This window comes from Numenius arquata, chromosome 10, assembly GCF_964106895.1.
Source record: "Numenius arquata chromosome 10, bNumArq3.hap1.1, whole genome shotgun sequence".
NCBI classification, from domain to species: Eukaryota; Metazoa; Chordata; class Aves; order Charadriiformes; family Scolopacidae; genus Numenius; species Numenius arquata.
Genome location: NC_133585.1, coordinates 38,023,441 through 38,043,880, shown reverse-complemented (window position 1 = coordinate 38,043,880; position 20,440 = coordinate 38,023,441). Strand labels below are relative to the sequence as shown.

General features: G+C 39.4%; 1 protein-coding gene across 2 annotated transcripts in view; it reads right to left on the bottom strand.

Moving 5' to 3' along the window:
- Positions 1-3,136: 3,136 nt before the first annotated feature.
- The window catches only part of SEC24D (SEC24 homolog D, COPII coat complex component), a 55,436-nt gene continuing 38,132 nt past the window's right edge, over positions 3,137-20,440 (bottom strand). For both annotated transcript variants that reach the window (XM_074154441.1, XM_074154440.1), the window contains 12 exons: positions 16,655-16,846; positions 15,918-16,011; positions 13,296-13,412; positions 12,646-12,816; positions 11,816-11,912; positions 11,007-11,152; positions 8,892-9,030; positions 8,301-8,419; positions 6,519-6,698; positions 5,808-5,999; positions 5,197-5,286; positions 3,137-4,806 (listed from right to left, as the gene is read on the bottom strand). In XM_074154441.1, coding sequence (XP_074010542.1) covers positions 4,666-4,806; positions 5,197-5,286; positions 5,808-5,999; positions 6,519-6,698; positions 8,301-8,419; positions 8,892-9,030; positions 11,007-11,152; positions 11,816-11,912; positions 12,646-12,816; positions 13,296-13,412; positions 15,918-16,011; positions 16,655-16,846 — 1,678 coding nt within the window. In that variant the 3' untranslated portion in view covers positions 3,137-4,665. The remainder of the gene's footprint in view (positions 4,807-5,196; positions 5,287-5,807; positions 6,000-6,518; positions 6,699-8,300; positions 8,420-8,891; positions 9,031-11,006; positions 11,153-11,815; positions 11,913-12,645; positions 12,817-13,295; positions 13,413-15,917; positions 16,012-16,654; positions 16,847-20,440) is intronic.

Genomic DNA, 20,440 nt, shown 5'->3' with positions numbered 1-20,440 from the left:
AATGTTACTATATTTTTCTTAATATTTTGTGGGTTTGTTCTCATTGAGGTTTTGGAATTACTAAGTTTTACTCTGGTTTCCTCCCTCCTGTTGTAAAAGAGCAGGCAGTAACTGTTCTTTTGGTGCATGAAAGCTTAGCGCAGAAATTTTCAGGGTCTGGTCTACTTTGCAGCCTTGGTAGTGTGCTTACTAAGGGACAGCTAAAGTGCAAATGAAACTCACCTATTGTTTACTTTTTGTTTTTTCCTGTGTCACAGTGCACATCTGAGAAGTGACTGGATTTGGGGCGGGGGGGTGTTTTAAGGGTAGTGCTCATTTGACTGTCAGTGAAGTCTGCCAAAGACTACTTGAAACAGCATTTGATAGAAGTTATGCGCCACTGTAAGAAAACTTTTTCCTGATTTGCCCTAATCATCTTCTTACTCAAAAAGTAAATAATGGAGACATTTAACCTTGGGTATGTTGCTTGTGTGACAGTGACAAATCTTCTCTTTTTATTTTTTTCTCAATTAGTAGAAAACGTTAATTCCCATTTCCCCTCTTTAATTACATGTGAATAGCTGATAGTTCAATGCGTAGGCTATTCTTAATATAAATAAGGTTAGGCTACACTGAAGAGGAGACTCAAAAATAACTGGTTGAGACGTGCACACAGGGTTAGGTTTCTCATTTTTTCCCTCAAAGCTGAAATAGCTACAGTAGGTTAAGGGAAGTGTGATGTACGTGTTGTTAACAAGCAACTGACAATACTTTTTAAATTGAGGTCAATGGACAAGGAAACACAACTTTCTACACGTGCTCTATGAAGAAAGATACCTGCTGCGTAATCTGAAGGCTGTGTTTCAACAGTGATAGGTTGCCTGTAAAGGTAAGACAGTAGTGTGTGGGTGTGTGTACCCGAGGGCTTGGTGTCTCGTGCTTGTGGAGATGACACTTAGAAAATACTGTAGTGAGCCACTATTCCCCAGCCCAGCTGCTGGGGAATTATACAGTAAGTCATCTGGACATTTTCTTAACGACTGTTGATCTGAACCATATCTAAAGTGGTGTCTAGATATGAAAAGCTTTTAATTTCATTAGTGGTTGTCAGTTAATTTTGCAGTTGTAATGCTTTAACAGAAGGAGGATGCTAATGCTCGTAATGAGTGAACTGATGAATATTTCATTTACCACAAGTAAATGAAGATTTATTTGAGCAGGCTGTCCTTGAAGAGAAAAAGCTTAACAAGTTTCTTCCTTTCCAATTTTATGAAATGCATTAATGCCACCAGTCTGATTTGGGATGCCTGTCTAGATCTTGTCATGTCTTTCCATTCTGGAAGAGACTTAGAGTACTTTGAATATCTTACACCCTACGTGAATTAAGTGAAGGATTTGACAATACACTGACAAGATACTCGGGACGTCTTAGCATTTAACTTCAAAGGGATTTTAAGGCATGGCTCAACTGTAAATCCAGCCATCAGCTTGAGAACTCTTTCTGCTTTCCGACACTGCTGGCTATCAGAAGTTGGTTGTAACGCTGGCTGTGCTGCGTAGGCCTGTGGGCAATGCTCTGGGGGGTTTGCGGTTCTTCCCCAGCTCAGTGTCATGAACACAGGCTCATTGCCTATGTTCGTAAGATACTGAACACTTTCCTCAGTGGAGTGGACTTTAGGCTACAAACTAAAGAACAATTTTGATCAGACAATGGAAGTTAAATGGCATTAAGTGAAGGGATTAATTTTAGAATACTTAGATGTTTTCAAATCCTTGGCAAGGTATAGAAATATCCAGAATGCACTCTAGAAAAGAATAAATGGACACTTGAAAACATCTTTAAGTCTTGTTTCTTGACTGTGTCTTAAGGATACATTGAGTAACTGAAAGTGATAGATAATGAGATTCACTGTTTCTGTATATAGTAGAAAAATGATTTCTCCTTTCAAAATTGGTAAAGTTGGTGGCAACTTTATTGCTGTAGTAAAAAATTGCCCAGTGTAATGGGATGAAGGTCAACTTAATAACATGGAGGAAAACTTACTAATCCTTTTCATAAAAGGGTCATTCTCATGGGTGAAAAAGCAAGCAGTAGGCAAGTTCTGTGGTGAAACACAAAGTAATTTTGATTATAATTACTGTAGCAATTAAAAAAGAAAAAGGAAAAAAAAAAAGGCCTAACTACTGTAAATCTGAGTTGAATATTACAGCCCTGCTGTTTATGCTGGAGACAAGAATTGGACTTGTACTGTATCTGTGTGATAACTGGTATGATTGCTGCAAGAGCTGCTGTATCAACGTGTCTCTGTATCTCAGTGCAAGTGTAGCCACTGTGGTATGTAGGAAGAATTAACTGTATGTGAAAGGTTAGAGCTGCGATGAATGAGCTATGCGAGTGTAAATAGCTTTGTGTTACTACAGCTTTGTTCTGAACAGCACTGCTGTGCCTGAAACCATGCTCTCTGTAGGCTTTGCCAGTGCACAAGTAAGGGGTATGCGCACTTTGCATCGGAATTCTAAGTGTAAAACAGGTTACCTTAAAGCAGTTGGTCAGTGGTGTTTTTGCGTGGCCTGAACTGACCAAGCAGAAGATGCGCATGGTTGTGGTGCAGACACGATCTTCTGGCCATCAGCAAACTCCATGGAATAAGGTAAGTAAACGGGTTATGAAACAGCTCACCAGCTTCCTACCTCTGAGGGGAAGGAAGCTCACCACCTACCTCTGGGGGTGACGCTAACAGCAGAACCGCACTGAAAATTCTGTAACACCAGATAAGCTTGCTGTCTTTAAAGTCACAGCAGGAGAAGGTGACCTACAGTGGTCTTTACTAATAGTTGGGTGCATGGCTTTGTTTACACCGTGTAGGAATTATTGTTGCTAATTTAACTTTGCCATGCTCCCTGGCTCCTGAATCAGCATAACAAACCTTTTATGTTGTCTTGCCGTGCTTACAGGGAAAGGCAGGGGGAAGAAGTGCATGAACCCTGAAGAGGGTTTCTATTGCTAGTTGCCCTAAACCACCCCTCTGTAGTGGGGTGTGTACTAGGTTTAGGTGCTACGGTTTAAGCGGTGTTACATATATAGCTTTTGGCAGAGGCTGATAGCATTAAAAACTTGGAGAATTTAGTATATGAAAGAATAAACATACACATGATTATAATTAATAATTGCTTATTTCTTTACACACAGAGTTGCTGGTGTCATTCTACAAAGTACACTGATTTGGAATGGCAACAAATACTTTTTACAGGGTAACATTTTCAGCTAAAAAGTGCTTGCCTTGGCAGCTGAATTCAGTCCGAGGATCCTTTTGTAATGTAGCCACTTAATTTAAGAGCGTTCAGTCACTGCACAAGGATACAGTTGTTTTGATAAGCTGTCAAACCAGAAATACACATCTTGACTGCTTGTCTTGGATATTAAAATGATTAACACTCAGTAGCAACACTTACTTGTTTAAAGGCACTTTTTTTTTTTTTTTTTCCAAATGAGTCCCAACTCTTAGCCTTACTTTTGAGGGTTTTTTGCTTTCTTTGAAACACTGATTTTTGTAACAATAGCTTTTCAAGTTTGGAAAAGTTCCAATCTTACAAGCAGAGGTATTGGTCCATACAGACTGATGAAGCATCTGAGGTAAACAGCTATTCCAAAGACTCTGGCTTTCTAAATTCTACCTTAAATATTGATATTAGCAGAGGCTTATTTTTCAAAGCAGCGACTGTTGAATAAATCAGTCATATGAGAGGAGGTCACTGTAATAGAACCGGTATTAAACAAGAGGCTTTCTTTTTATAGCACCACAAATAACCTTTGGTTAATGTGTCAACTGTCTTACAGTTGACCTGCCACTGAATTTTTGAGGGACAGATGTTTATCTATCTAAGTTGTATTGGGAATGTTCCAGTTAGCAAATGCGCTAAATAAAACCTAACACGTTCAATTTTTAATATGTAATTAAAAACAATGCCACACAATTATGGTAAAATTCTCTTAATTAACTTAGCATAATCTGTCAAATTTAGCAAAAGGAATGTTTGATTACTGTTCTGCCTGTGGTCCATTGTTGTTAAACTTACCCAAGTCCAGTTATAAACTGAGGCCCCGGGTGTGGAAGGTTACCTCAGCTCTGCTTCTGTAGAAGGCAACGACTGTCCCTTCCAGGGAAAGGGGGATTATTTGTAGAGATTAGCTTTACATGAAGGACTTTGAAGTACCCATCGAACTACACAATTACTGCAAATCTGATTCAACTATATGCCCTCACTTAAAAAAAAGCAATGTTTTGTATTTTTTTTCCTCCTGTGTAGATTTTTAGCATCTTTTATGGCTTTTGTAAAACTTATGACTAGCAAAAGGAATAATTAAAGTTTTCTAAATTATATTTCAATAAATGCATACCGTATGCTCTGAAGCGTTGACAGTTTGAAATCTGGCAATTCACTTGGAGAAACAGTCAGGGCTCCCAAAAGATTAATACCTGAGTGCAGAACTTCCTATTCTACAGCTTAATAAGTAAGCTAAATACTCAGTGAGAGGTTGTGGGAAATGAAACTGTACAAAAAGAGCACAGGGAAGAGCACTGCAGAACGCCCGGGTGTAGCGGAGCTGCGGGTCAGCCTTCAGGTACCCATCACTGTCCCTCTCGCAAAATCAAAAAGAACCTGACAACTTATACTTGAGTTTCCTTAACTGAGCAGCTGGCAGATCTCTTTGTGAACGCAGCATAAGAAATCCACGTAAGAAGCTCCTCCATAAATATTCTTGTCTTCTACTAGGAACTGTCGGAAAAGCATCTCTGGCTGCTCCCGCTGTTTGACTATAATCAGCTGAAGAGAGATACATATTTTTAGGATACAATCATGGCAACTGGCAGTACAGTTTTCCCTGTGTCTATTACTGTATGCTGTTCAGGGGGAAAAAGCCCCAAAACTAAAAAATCTCTACATTTCAGTAGCTGCATTTATGAACAGAGGGGAGAGAGACTACTGTGAATTAAAGTTTGCAGGACAAAATGATAACCCTTAGACTTGACTATCTCTGAAAACATCTTGATTAAGAATAAAGCACATTTGAGGTGCTTGTGCCTACAACACAGGCTGGAACTCGCTGATGTAGAGGAAAATTCCCAGTAAGTAAAACTTTTTACAGCTACCAGTAAGTTATGTCAAAGCCAGCAGTGTTCTTTTGGACAGGAATGAGGCAGAGAGAAGTCTCACCTTCATAGTGTAGGGCTTTTGGCTCTGGATATGCTCCAGTATTGACTTCAGTTTCTTAGAAAATGGATTGTCCAGGTCAGGCAGTGCTGTCTGTTAAAATGAAAGCACGGCAGGTTGTTATAGTCCAGTCCCATCCCTTATGAATTCATACAAGACCAGCTGATGATATTTATGATGCGAGTTTCTGGGGATTTCATTCTAAACTGGGAAATGCCATCTCCTTCACAAAAATGTCTCATCTTAAAGATTAATCTAAGCCATTTTGCAGTTTAAAATAATCAGTATATGAAAATTCATTCTCAGGAGAAACTTTAACTATTGTAAAGTGTTTTTTTCCAATTTTAGCAATATACATTCAATAGGACTTTATCTGCAACAGCAGAAGTCTTAAGAAGGTTTAAAATTGTTGTGAAAGCTTCTTTCCTGTAAGTATGCAGAATGTTAAAAGCTTATTAAAGTTTTATGTATGTTAGGACACTTCTGGTGTCTTAACACCTTCTGCTGGTCACCTCTTTCTGCTTCTAGTTGAATGATGAAAATCCCCCTCACTTGTTCCCCTGATCTTACTAAATCATAAATTCAGAAAAAGGGACTAGTGTCCATCTACTCACAGCCTCTGTGCTGATGTGGGCAAAGGATGGCACGTTGAAGAGCCCTTGGATGAGCTCTGGGGGTGCGCTGACCCCCAGCCATAGGAACATACTCAGACCGTTGGCCAGCAGGAAGGCCCCTCCTTCTGACAGACGTTCCTCAGAGCAGCGGATGGCAGCTGGGACAGCGTCACTCTTCAGATCCAGGCTGTGCTATGGGGGAAAGATCGACAAGAGTTGTAGACTTGGTGACTTCAAGGTGACTAAGCTCTAACTAGGTACTGAAAAGTAACTATTGAAAGGTTAGCGGTTCCTTTCCAGATTAGAGGAATTAGAAATCAAACCTCTTCTTTTTTCAGTTACTGCACTGTGAGTAAAGGCAGACCTGCCGTAACTGGGAGACACTTGCGCACCGGTGTTATCTCTAGTACAGCTTTCATTAACCTGGGCAAAAACCTTGCTAAAAGTACAGTGAGATTTTTTAGAGGATGCTGATGTCAATGACTGATAATGTAACTTTTCCATTAAACTAGAGGTTCTGTTCTGTCCTCCCTCCCTCCTCAATCTAGTCCAACTAGCAACTACATCACAGTAAAAACGTAATCCAGCACGGTAGTGTAACGCTTGCCCAGCAGCCAGAATCTTTTCTGCATCTGCACAATTATAAGATCACAGCGTACTGAAAACAGTTTAACTGAAACGAGAAGATGTGCAAACAACAAACATACTCACAATTGGCAGAAGCTGAGGATAGAAAAACAACTGTGTGTCGGCTACCCCCATAGACATGACCAGCTGCCGATGGTAAGCTCTCTCGTCAGTTGGAATTTCGGGTCTGCCGACCAGTACGCAGCTCTTCAACAGACAGTTCATGTACACTGGCAGCACCTTCATTGCATCTGGAAGGATGAGCTGAGAGGCAGAGAAAGCTTGTTATTTCATATGTTCCATGTGCTGGGGAAGGAGAGCTGGGCTTTCAAACATTTAAATAAACCACTGCTTGTTTCCTTTGATTAAAGAGAAAAAAAACTAGAAAAACTTTTTTGTATGTGCTGTTTCAAACCAGATGTGACAGTTCTGAATGGTTAATACATTTAGTAAGATTCCAACAGAAATTATTTGCCCTATAGACTAGTTGTTGTCCTGGATGCTGTCATTTCCCTGTAGCCCATGCTTGTTTTTAGATACTAAGTTAAAGAGGAGTCACAAAGGAAAAGTGGGTGTTTTTTCTCTGAACAATTTAAGAGGGAAATGAAGGTCCACAGTAAGTGTCTCTGGTATTGTTTCTACTGTATTTGGTCCTGACTAACATCAAACAATTCATTGCCCCGGCTTTTGATTACTGGAAGCACTGCACGGGATGTAGAAGCCTCAGTCTTTCTCTTAAGTTGAATCACCAGAACATAAGGGTGAGTAATTTAAAAGGAAACAACAACTGTTGCTTTTATTGGAGCATTGAATTTTAAGTCATGTAATTAGGATGTGCTAATAATTCTAATCTATACATTACATTCAAGAAGAAGAAGAAGAAAGAATTGGAAAACAAAGTTTAAAAGACATCAAAGGAAGTAATCTAAATCAAGCTCCTCCGACATTGCCAGAGTCCTTTGGCCTTTCTATACACTGCGGCACTCGTGTACAGAATTGCCAGTTGTCATTCAGAGAGTGTCAGCAGCCCAACCGTCCCTGCTATCTTCTGAAGTGCATCTGAAGGAGATAGGGAAAGAGTTTGAGAGTTCCAAAAAAACCAGAAGTGAAATTCAAATGCTTTACAGCCATCTTTGGGTATTTGAAACAGAAAAAAAGATTTTTGTCAGAAACAGTTGCAGAAAGGATTTGAAAACACCTTCCTGTTGGTTCAATTAGCCATTCCATTATGTTCTGAATATGTAAAAGAAAGGGCTGAAAATAATAGAGGTGTCTTGAGAGAATTTTCAAGTAGTGTGGAATATAAGTAATCAGGTTCCTAGAGCTTCTTACTACCCTTTGGTAAATAATGGAGTTCACAGACTGTTATCTTAATCGCTGTGGATTTTTTTCCCCCAGGAGTTTGGCCCCTTCTAGACATGAGGTATTTATCACTCCAGCGCACTTGAGAGATCTACGTGCAAATTCAGACTGTTTACTAAGATACACCGTTATGCTCATTTTTTTGACAATTAACAGTCTTATTTGCCAAAAAATAGAATACTAAAATCTTAAACAACAGAAGAAGAAAAAAATGAAAGCTTTGTGAGTCAGCACATAATTCCAGCAGGAAGAAAAAGGCTGTCTAAGCTCCTTTGTGTGAATATGATCATCAGTTTCCTCAATGGCATTACCATTTGTTCCGGAGCAACAGCCTCTATGTGTTGTAATTGCTACCACTGAATTCCACCTCTCATTAATTGTATTTGAAAGAAAAGGAAAAGTCTGTCTGGAAAATTTCCTTTTGGGCACTGCTGACGTTGCAGGGGTGGTCATTCATCTCCTGCAAAGCCTGGCTGGGGAGGACTGAGCGTGGCTGGGTCTTACCTGGCTGACTGCTGATGGGCTGGCACAGTTCTTCCTGTAACAGGCCAGCATGTGAGCCGTCTGGTTCACCAGGATCTCTCTGACTGTCTTCAGTGGTTGGCTTAGAACGGCTTTAAAAGCTACAAACAGAGCAGAATAAAAGTGTGCGCTAAAGATGGGGATGCACTTCGAAAGTCTCTGTATTCTGCTAGCTTCTCATTTTACTGACCTGAGGCCTACACCTGGTTTTTAGTCTTTTTTTTTTTTTTTTACAGACAGCATCTTGGAGGATGTTTATTCATCTTTGCCCAAAAAAACTTCCCCCAAACCTCCAACACTATGATAGGATGGCCATTTCTACTACTGTGCCTATACAGTTTTTTTGCATTACACATTTCTAGCTACCTTCACAAGCATTATTTTTATGGCAGTATAGCTAAAATGTGTGTTTTATTTGTCTTTTCAATTTTATAATACTTCAAGAGTTGCTCAGGCTTGGAGCAGCAGGTTACAAAACATGATTTCCCACTAGGTAACCACTTCAACTCCCTTTCCTTTCCCTTCCTCCACCCCAAAGTAAAGAAGGAAACAAGAACAGACTGTTATCTTTACCTGACTTAGCAAAGAAGTTGATAAGTGCATCAGTCTCACAGGTCTTGTAGACATCGGCTAACTGGGAGCTACAATTTAAACCTATATTGTGTATGCGAAGTCTTCTTTGCCCGCTTATTGATGTGTAAAGGACAGCACACTGCAACACAGAAGCAAATTACCATTTACTTTTATTTTAAAACAAAAGTTTCCATCACGCAATAGCCACCTGCTTTGTGCACAGAAGGCACATAATGACTTCTGAAGGCAGCCCAGCCTTGGCAGTGCTGCTTCAATGCTTCTGTCGTCTACAGGACCAACATACCTGTATTTTGATGGAATTATAGTAGACATTATAAAAGTTACAAATCTTAAAATTGCAAAAAATGGTAACGTGACTGATTGAAAGGCTTATTAGTCTAACTTGTTACACAGTGACAGTATCATCTGAAAAACAAGAAACCACTGATTGTAAATTTGTAAATTGTACTTTGTGTAATATTTGAACAGTTCAAATGTATTTGAAAAGACACCACACTAGTGAAGAGACTCGTGCTGAGAAGTACTCTGCCCATCATGCTGTCTCTTGGCACAACCAACACAGAAAAACATCCTAATCTTGAAAAGTTGCATGGTTCTTTTCACATGATTAAGTTGCTTATGATGTGAAACAAGAGGTCCCGCTAACCTCCCCCTGTATCCTGCACCTGCCATGGCCTTAGATATTAAAAATGTAGGGTGTAATTTACAAATTTCCTTATGACTCCAATTCTACTTCACTATATTGTTGATATTGCAATATAATGTAAGAGCCAAAGATCCAAAGCCTGCAGGGCAAACAGACTCCAAGTTACTGTAGTCTGCTTTGCATTAGATAATTCCACAAGTGTGTATCGTATGAAAGAGCTGTAAATGCAACTATCTGGATGGCACAGCCATCCCTGTCACTGCTGCGCCATGGCTCTGGGAAGCGACTGTACACGTACCAAAACGGATGTTTCACCGTGCTGTATTCATGCAGGGATTAACTGCTAACCTATGAAATGTATTTATAAAGGCAAGCTAAAAGCCAAGCAGAAGAGAAATAAAAAGTTCAGATAATTCTGTGGTTTAAGTTTAAAACCTTGCAAGCTGTAACATTTTCTGTCATTAAACAAAAAAAGGTCATGACTAAATGCCTAGAATAGTAAACAACCACCTCCCATTATCTGATCATGGGTGGGATACTCCCATTCCTAACAGAAGATGGATCACAAGTCTGTCTGTTGGCAATTTAGGCAGAGAAATATAAATTACTGCTAAAGTGGCATTTCCAGGACCTGTTACTGAGGTCCCATGCTGTGGGATGCTGTCCCATGTAATGAGCTCTGGAACAGCCTGGCATTTTCAAGGTAGGCACAAGAAGGCTGCATTCCTGTGGTAGTGGTGCCACTGGGGCTGGGCTATCCAGCTGTGCAGAGCAACGTGGTGGCTTTCCCCTCTCCTCGCACAGAGTGGAACCACTCTGCAGGGGAGAGAAGGCGCTGCATGTCCCGCCAAAACTGGCAGAGGACACGGTGATGCCAGCAGGTGAGTGCTGTGGGGCTTGAGCACTTGTGTGCCAAGAGCCCGAGGGAGCAGGGCAGCCAGTGACAGCCTGCAAGAAAGACCTTCCCTTGCACAGGTTCCATTGCTGGTGGGTCTTGAGCAACCCACAGGGTTGAAATGATGTCTAGCAATAGAGAACTGCTGTTCAACTGAGATGTCACAGGGCAGCCACAGCAATAACAGCTTCCATATGAGTACTAATGAATCTTATACTCCAAATAAACTTATTTAGTAAAATGGAAAAAAATAATAGCTGCTGAGATCTCAGAGAGTCTTTAGAAAGCACTTTGGTATTCCTGAATAGAACATGCAGGATAGAGGTACAAACTGTTTCTCATGAGGGGCATTGCTTGTGCTTTTGAGATAAGATGCAACCTTTGGCTAGCTCATTAAAACCTTACTTTGTTAGTGGTATTATGTCACCTGAGTCTGGTGCAAGCTGCGCCTTGCTCCTTTCAGTCCTACTCCATAACTTTTTTCCTGTTATGGCTGCAGAAGTTCTTGCTCACAATTTTATGGCATCATTACATGTAATTAAGGCTTTTTTACCTGAATTAAGGCACCACTGTCTTCACTCAGTTTGTCATCATGTTTGAACTCCACTGTCACTGCCTTGTCACAGTCAACTGCTGCCATCTCTACATCTGTGGTGTTGTTCATGTAAATAGCGCCAAAGAAGTCCGTAGCCCTGAAGCCTACAGCCAGATTAAAACAAAACAAACATATTCTTTTATTTAAAAACAGGAAAAAAAAATTGACATTATTTTGTGACTTTCTTTTTATGGTCAGTCAATTTTGCTTACTGAAAGAGGAACCATTTTCCCTCAGGGATTTGTAGCCCCGGGGGCCCACCAACTGTCCTTGCCGATGGCATTTTTTGACAGTTGGGCGAGAGGGAGAGCTGATGGGCCATAAAGCCGCGCTGTGACACTGAGACCACCCAGAACCTTCTGCGCTGCTGAACTTGGCCACTTTGTGAGTGTGTGTTTCTCAAGTACTTGCATTTGAGGCAAGAGTGAATGCTTGGAAAGTAGACACAGTAATGTCATTTGCAGTATGAAAATGAAGGAACATGTAAGTGTCCAGCAGCAGCACTTTTTTATACCACTTGCAATCCAAGATGTGTGCATAATGAGCAGAAGCCTTACTCATATTTGAAAATTAATGATTATGGAGGCATGTACAGGAAGACATATTCATGCATTTTATCAGTCTATCCAATTAGTTTTCAAGAGACACTAATGAGGGTAAACCAGTTAGCCTGATCTTACAAGTGATCTGTACAGCTCCATATTATATAAAATTCTATATTGTCATATGCATTCATGTTTATTTTCATTCCCAGTGGGTACCAGTACCTGTACTTGTTCGAACCCTCATTATTGCATCAAATCCGGTCTTTTTTTCTACGTCCTTCCTGAGGTCACTAAGGAACTGTGTGCTGTCAGCATCCAGCTAGAAACGCAAAGCAAAAGCACAAGTTGCAGTTCACCACTGGGTGTCAGCAGCAGAGCAGAAACACAACCCTCCCTCCCTCCGACACTCCCCTCCCCACCCCCCCAGTATCAAAGCTGTTCTTTTCACATTTCCATTAAAAAGAGATAAACCACGTTGATAGTTGTTTTGTGAACAGAAACATATATATGCACGTGTCCACCAATTCATCACTAGCCCTGGACATCAGGAATTTCTATTCAATCGGATTATCTCCAGTAACATCCGTTCGTGCACTCAGCCTCGCAGCCCAGCTAGGATTTTATGGCACAGCCTAAGGAATTGCAGAGTAGCCTAGCTGCCTTCCCAAAAAATGCTTTTCCAGGTTAGCACCTGACACAAGAGAGTCCCCGGCTCCCCAGAGAGATGCTCATGAAGTTTTAAACAAGTGTCTGTTATGGCTTTTTTTTGGGTCTTTATCAAAAATATTTTTATCCGTTATATACAGGAGTAATTGACTTCCCTGCTCAGATGCCAGTGTATTTAAGTGGATTTAATTTTAAAATACCAACTAGATTACTGTTCCAAGATATGTATTTTAGCCTGATCTGTCATTTCTAAGTTTGAATTTTACAAATGTGTCTGGAGTCACTCTGCTTTTATGTTAAACGTCAAAGCACACGTTGAAATGAAAAGAAAAACAACAAATCCCCAGGTGTTACTGTCTGAAAGGCAGGAAACCTGCATCACTTACCTGGAAATTGTTGTACTTGTACAATGTTCCTCCAGTGTACATTGTGACGAGACCCATGGAGGCTACATCCACGTACTGATTTGGGAAGAGGAACAAATTCACGCAGCAACCATTGGCCACACAATCCCTGGCTAAGGCCTCATAAGAATTTACCTGGGGCTGGAAGAGCGTCTGCACAGAATTAAAAAATACAAGTGTCATAACATTAGATACCGTCGGTAGCCAGCCACAACCCAAATGCCCACTTGAAGGAAAAAAGATGAAGTGGAAGTTTTAAGTTAGGCCTGGATTCGACGAAAAACACGTTGTCCTTGCCCATATACTTGAGCGCAGGGAACCAAATCAGTACATTCTTAGAGAACTAAATCGCTGAACGGACCGGTAGCAACGGCTCTTGATGGGTGGGACGATTTGCTGCTGGGGGGTTTCCCTTATTGATGGGAATGGCTGCTCTAGCACACCTTGGTGTTCCTGTAGGGCCAGTATCAATACACCAATACACCTACACAACCGGGGCACAGTGAGAATGGGAGTATTATATAATTAAACAGCACATCTTTTCAAAAGAAAATAAATGAAAAAAGATCAAGGCTCTATTAGGGAAATTCAGCGTAAGAGCACTCCTGTGTTAACTCAAGAGTAGGAAATACCTTTTCTTTATCTGTATTGAGTAGTTTTTTGTCATCTCTGTTTCTCAGCTTCCCTGGTGCTTCTGCAGTTGGCAATGAAGAATGGAAGATAAACAATTTTCCAGCACATTCTGCAGCCTGTTTCAAAGACACCATATTGGCATATTTATTACTGCTAAGATAAAAAAGCCTGATTTTCATACATTGTGGTATCTCAGAGAACAGTGTAAACTTTCTGCAAGTTCCTCAGAGTTAAATAATTCATTTAGACACTCAAAACTTGATGGAAATAAGTCCTGAAACAAAGAGGGGAATTTTAGGTCAGTAAATCCCTTAGCCTAGCACACAGGTATGTTGGCTGATGCATTGTTACAGCAATTTCTACATATAAATCTAAAATCTTGATGGGCAGAACTAGGAGTACCTCTCTTAGAGACTTTCCAATTAGATACAAGCATTATGCAACAAGTATCAAAAGTACAAATACTAAACTGAAGAAAATTAACCGGAAATGTAATTTAATAAAAATAATTCCTTTCAGTTCAGGCACACTAGTGTTCACTACATTTTTATAGAGGAGTGACGATTACACTCCTGTACTAGATTCCACATTCAAATCTACACTAAAATCCAGGAGTATCAAAACTTGTGATGAACATTTCTTCCTGTCACTAAGAAATTAACTCTCAGTTTTATTCCAGTTTTCTATTCTTATTTCGAACTCTAGTGAGAACACTATTTTTACTGAGATGACAAACTACTGACAGAAAACCCTGAATTCCAAAGAGAGTAACAACAGTAGCAGTACTCCAGGCATCTTTGTACTATTAACAAGCTCTTCCACCAAAATTTAGAAAATCCAGTTTATCACTTACTCTTACTAGTGAGACAGCTAATGGGAAAGAACAGAATAGAACAGAGTATTTCAGTTGGAAGGAATCTACAGCAATCATCTAATCCAGCTGCCTGACCATTTCAGGGCTGATCAAAAGTTAAAGCGAAGTGAAATGAAAACTGATGAGCAATTCTGATGTCTCCAGGTATTTAAGAAGTTAGGTGAAGGGATGGAAGGAGGAAAGAGGGATTTGTCCTTTTCCTGCTCCAGAATTAAGCACACATGCAGATTAAAACTGCAATACTCAAGACTACAGACACAAATCGGCTTTGGTACTCTTTCTCCTCCAGATCTTAAGATGTTCACAAGATAAAGATATTCCACATTTCAAAATAAGCTACGGCATTCTTCTAGGAAAACTAAAAAATCTCTTTGCTATGGCAGAAATGCAATTGAAGACCATACCTTACTCTTAACAGAGCTGAAATTTCACCCCTAATATTCCAAGCGTAGTTATCTTTAATCACAAATGCCAATTTTCTCAATTCCTTTTAAGAAGCATTCTGCTGAAAACTAATTTACCAAATACCTGTTTGTCACGATAGGCAAATTTTCTAAAATGTATATATATTATTTCTAAAAGTGTATTAAAATTAATCTCAAATAGGAACACATATTGAGTACATACATATACGCGTATTAATAATTCACAGTGAAAATCCTTACAAAATGTAACTGTAAAATATTGAGCTAAATAAAAAGATTAATTAAGAGCTGCTTTCTTTTACAGCCAACATCAAAGGAAATTTACAGTTATGGGCCCTACATTTATTTTGTAGAAGTCAAGTATTACAGAAGGGATGTATCAAGTATTAGGTGGAAGCTATAACCAAACGTATGTTTTGCGCATATACCTTCTGGCAGTATGAATAAATAACAAGAAAATAGGTATTAATTAAATATTTAAGAAACAGATTTGAGAAATGTGCATTTTCGGTTCAACTAATTTATCTACTCAAGATTATGCTTTACTTATACACAGCTGCAGATAAATCAAGTATTCTAAAACACCACTGGCTGTTTTCTGCCCCTACAAATCTTGTGGTGAACCGTGATGGCATTCTTTTAATTGGCAGCACTCCACGGAAACGTCAGCACTTTAGGGGATGTCCCGGACATACAGAAAGCAACTCGGGGTGCATCTTGACCTGTGGATTCATTTTCAGCTGTATTCAAGCTGTGAGAATCTGTCAGTTAAGCAGAAAACCTCCAACCCCCTACCCGATTCAGTCATAAATAGTCATAAAAATCTTGTTTTGCACAAAAAGTGAGCAGAAGTGGGAGAATAGGCAGGGCAAAATCATATCTTATATTGACTCTTTTGCTGCCCTTCACACGTGCAAAGACTGGATGCCTGTACGAACATCCAGAGTATCTATTTGTTCTGTTGCAGTAACTAAACTCTTTTCTATTTCTCTCAAATGCTTAACGAGAATCCAACTCCTGCTCCTCATCTTCTCCTAAACATCCATCCTATGTGGAATAGACTCTAGGGGCTGGTTTTCCTCAATAAGCAAAATCTGGGAACAGATGTTATGCTTGTCAGTGTTCTCATTTTGACTAAAGCAGTTCAAACATACAGTTAGAATAACGGAACATCAGTGCTGGAAACAACCAGCAGCTTTTTTTTCTGATTTCCCATTTTGATTTGTAAGAGGACTTGGGACTGGCTTTTAGCAAATGGAATTTCAGCAGCTTATCAAGTCTTATTAAAGAGCTGCTTCTCTTACAGAGAAGAACATTCTAACCTTTAGCGCCTCCATGCCAGCCTGGATAACAGGAGCAAAGATGGTCTCACTCTCGTTAGTGTCTGCAAACATCTCTGGAATCTGGTCCAACAAGCTATGAAAGACAAAAGGATAGCATTTCAACCGGTTAGCATATTTCGGATGATCCCTAAACATACCTTGTAACACACGAAGTCTTCACACAGGAAGAAGTTTTCCATGCAAATTTACATTAAAAAAATGAATTTTGATCGCTCAATTTCTTAGGATTCTAGCCAGAATAAAAAAAAAATATGAATTTTCAAATTCTATGAGATGCATTAATTCAAAGCTGGTAACATAAAGGAACATACAACAAATAAGAAATATCTAAAAAATTAAAGGAGTTCTATTGTGCTGTAAGGACTTCAGAGTCCTCAGATCATACCCAGGTGTGCATCATATACATCGCAAGAGGAAAAACATGCACCATGGCACACAGCTGCAACCCCCTTCCCATTTTTGAAGAAGCACAGCTGAAGATGCATGGTTTACACCTGGCCTAAATATGCTTTCAAATTCAGCACTGGGGGGGTGTGTTGAAATCACTTTGTCTTTGCCTTAATGGTGGAAATACATGACTTGAAGTATCTGCTGGCTTCTAAAGTATTTCAATAAATACATGTACCCCCCAAACCCAGTAACACAGTTGACTAAAAGGTGTAATGCATATCATAAGCATTCAGATCTTATTCACATAGGGAATAATTATACTTTACTTGATAACAACAGATCGTGATTCCTGAAAATTGACAAGGAAACCATCCAGCAAAGGAACAAAAACTTCTCCAACATCTGACACCACCATCATCTGAGGCTGAGCTAAGCTGCTTTTTACATTAAAGAAGTGGAGGACTTTGTTATAAGTGACAAAACCAACTCGAATTGCTGAGGATTCTCCTTGCTCTTCTCTGTAAGAAAAACAAAAACAACTGGTTATAAATTTGGAATTCTGACTTTGCAATAAAAGCTTTCCTTGGAAATGCAAGACTGCTTTCAGATCATTATCTGTATTGAGAGCAACAAAGCAAACAAAACCAAGCAGATGTAATCTTTGCCTTAGGTCAAATTAAAACACCCTGATAAAGTTAACTGCTGTACTATTTACTTTTTTAAATATATATATATTTACATGCACCCTATCCAAGCAGTCAAAAGTCCCTAAGATAAAGAATAAACCATGTTGTCCTCAAAACATGGACAAAAGAGAACAGGACAATCAGTTACAAGATACAATCAGAAAATCAGCTTTATTTAAAATACATTGTAATTCAGTGACACTAATGATGGATGCCTAGTAAGACTAGTATCTAGGCTTGAATAACGTCTGGTGACTTTGGTGGGTCAATCTCCTGCTTGAGCAGGACTGCTTTTAAGCAGCAAAAGCTGGTAGGTCCTCTGTAGCTGTGTATCACACAGAAAACATGTTGTTAGAAATTGCTCCTTATTGCTAGTAAGTTCCCAGGGCAACCAAAGCCAGCACACTGCTGCTGTGAGCTACACCTGCAGGAACACCGCCAGCAGCAGGCTCAGCCTCTGCTTTTGTGGAGGTAACTCCTCTAAGCAGTAGCCCACTCTGCCATTAGTAGCAATGTACTAGTACTACTTAGACCCTGAGTAGGTTTGCAGTCCTAAATTTAGTGAGCTTTTCCATAAAGGCAATCCTATTCAAAAAATTTGACTCAATTACTAACAAAATAGCACCTTCTTGTAGCGGAGTCTTCCTCTCCTAAATGGCAAACCAAGCCTCTAGCATAAAAAATGCCAGGGAGGAAACCTGTGGTACTTACAATTACTACAGGTCAGCCCATACGCTCCATACAGCAACATGAAACATTTAAACAGCCTACTTGTGGTGAGGTGTCACAAAACCAGCTTTTGCATGTTTGAAAGACTTTCATATTCAAAGTACTGAAACTTGGAAATCCCAGCTACGCCACTGATTTAATTTATAACCTGAGAGGAAATTATTTAATTTCTCTATGCCTCAGTTTCCATTTGTAAAAGGAGAACAGCAAGAATTACTGTTTAATCTCACCAGACGTAGATCTATGTACCACAAAGGTCTTTGAGACTGCAGCAATAGGAACCACAGAGATAGCTGAGCTGATTTTATTTTCTTTAGTTTATTAAATAAGTCACTCATGGGAGATTATAATTGTAAAAAATATAACACAAAGAAATACGCTGATCAACAGACAGGATACTATAATGTACACAGACTCCTACAGATATTACTATCACACCAAAAGAATTTAATAACAGAGCCCTACCATAGTATTTCAAATTACTACCCCCTTAGGGCAAAAAATCTACTACTTACCCTTTACTCTAACCTCTGAAGAAACAAAGGAGTATTAACAGTCACCCTGAGCCTTCACCACAGTAAAGCAGCCAGAGTTTGAAAATATTTATCCCCTTTAAGGACTGTAAAGCCTTGGCCCCACCAAAATCAATGGCAAGGCCTCCATTCCACTCCACTGCAACCAACAGATTGCATTTCATGACTTCACAAATGCTTGCAGAATCAAAAGTCAAAATACAGAGGAGGAAACACAAATATACTTTTACTGCAATTCTTGCTTTTTTTTTTTTTTTTTTTTTTTACAGCAAATAGAGAAAAAAACAGTCAGCTTTCTTCCTGGCTATCAAATCTGTTTGTCTTCAGAGCAAAAAATTTTAAAAAATTGTCATCGGGAGTTTCACAAGCTTCATCTAAAAACTGAAGCTTGGGAGAGAAATAGTTTTTCTTGTCTACAATCTTTACCTCTCATGTCAGTTCAGACTGTTAATCTACCATTCATGTTTTATGAGAACACAGCTGGATGAGAAAGGGGCTACTTTGATCTAGACCAAATCAATATTCTATATTGAACACACTCCATAAAGAAGCATTTAAATAATTCCGCCAAGATGCACGAACTCAAACAGATGCCTCATTTCTGAATGTAAATTTCTAACCACTCCCAGCACTCAGACACTATTTTCTTAGTAACATGATTAATGGGGAACGTTAAGAAGCTTGATGAGGACACGGTATTATTAACTTTCTGCACATACAGCTCTTTCCTACTTCAAAGAGAAAGATCCACATCATCCTAGTAGTCCCAAAGTTGTCGCACAGAGGGTATTTGGGACAATTTTTCCAGGTATTGATCTTACCTGTGGCAGTCTGTACTGCCAGACTTCATCCAATTTCTTCTATCACAGTTTTAAAGATTAGCTGTGACTGAAGCAGCTGATTGCCTATGTAGCTCACACATAATAGTGTCTTTTTTAAAGTCTCAGAATGAGATGTCTGAATCAGATGTAAAGAAATGCATTCAAATGTGAGGTTTTTAATTATACACCTAAAAATCATATTTGCATAACTAATTAACCTGATTTTCCATGCTCACAAGCACAATTTCTATAAACACATTTCTCTGTATTTCTCTAAATAGTAAAATTTGAAAATGCCTGCTCTAAGATTTCAAGCAAGCAAATACTGTGTTTTCTGCTGTGCTGCAAGTCTACAAAAACACAAAGTTCTTAACATCAGGTCTTGAGCCACCTACCTTGAAATCCTTTCTTTGCTAACTCGAACTTCTAACTCCACAGTGAAGTGGCACACACCTTTATACCTATGGCCTTTCTGTGCCAAACGTTGCTTTGCAAGATCTGAGCAGAGGGTGAATTCCCAGCACAGGGCTTTCACCTCATGCGGCAAAAGCAGAACATTTTTGCAGGTGTCTTTGTCCAGCAACAGAAAATGAACACACATTGACCTTTGTGTCTCAGCAGCAAAAGAAAAGATTCACCACAAATTTGTGTGGAATGCCTTACTTTTTTTTTTTTTAAATTAATATTGTTTAAAGACAACAGACGAGTCTGAAGAAACTGAAGGGCCTGCCCTTTCTTTATATTTTTTATTGCTTTTTTCAGTGGGCATGAATACTTTGGCCCTGCGAAGAAATTTTTTAGTAGCAGATCTCTGCAGAGTGCTGGTGAGAAGAAGAATTAAAGTGTCATTTTTGTGGTGTAGATATACTTGCTTTCTTTTTTCCTCAACTTTCCCTATTCAAGCCTAGGTGCTCCTAAACTGCCAACTGCTTTTTGTTACTACACTCATGCCTTTTATTATCTTCAGAGTCACGACCAATCCTGATGGAAAGCTCTGAGATATGTTCAGGATAATATCAAACACTTGTGTCTCTAGTACAATCTTCAATGACAAAGTACTTGAGAGATGGCCTTACATGGGCATCTGACAAACTAACCCCTCACCCTGGACTGGAATTTATTTCATGCACAGAGATCCCAGAAAGACATATGATAAAAGCTTTTTAACATTTCCCAGATTATCTCAAGGATCTCATCTCCCACTGTTCCTCACTTTGCTCTCTCCATTTCTTAAGTCTGTTCTCCCTCTGCAATTATTGTTATTTGGAATGCATTTTCTTTCTGTATGTTCTTCAATGCTTTTACATGCCTTGGCTGAGAAATGTCTTGTCTACTTAATTTCT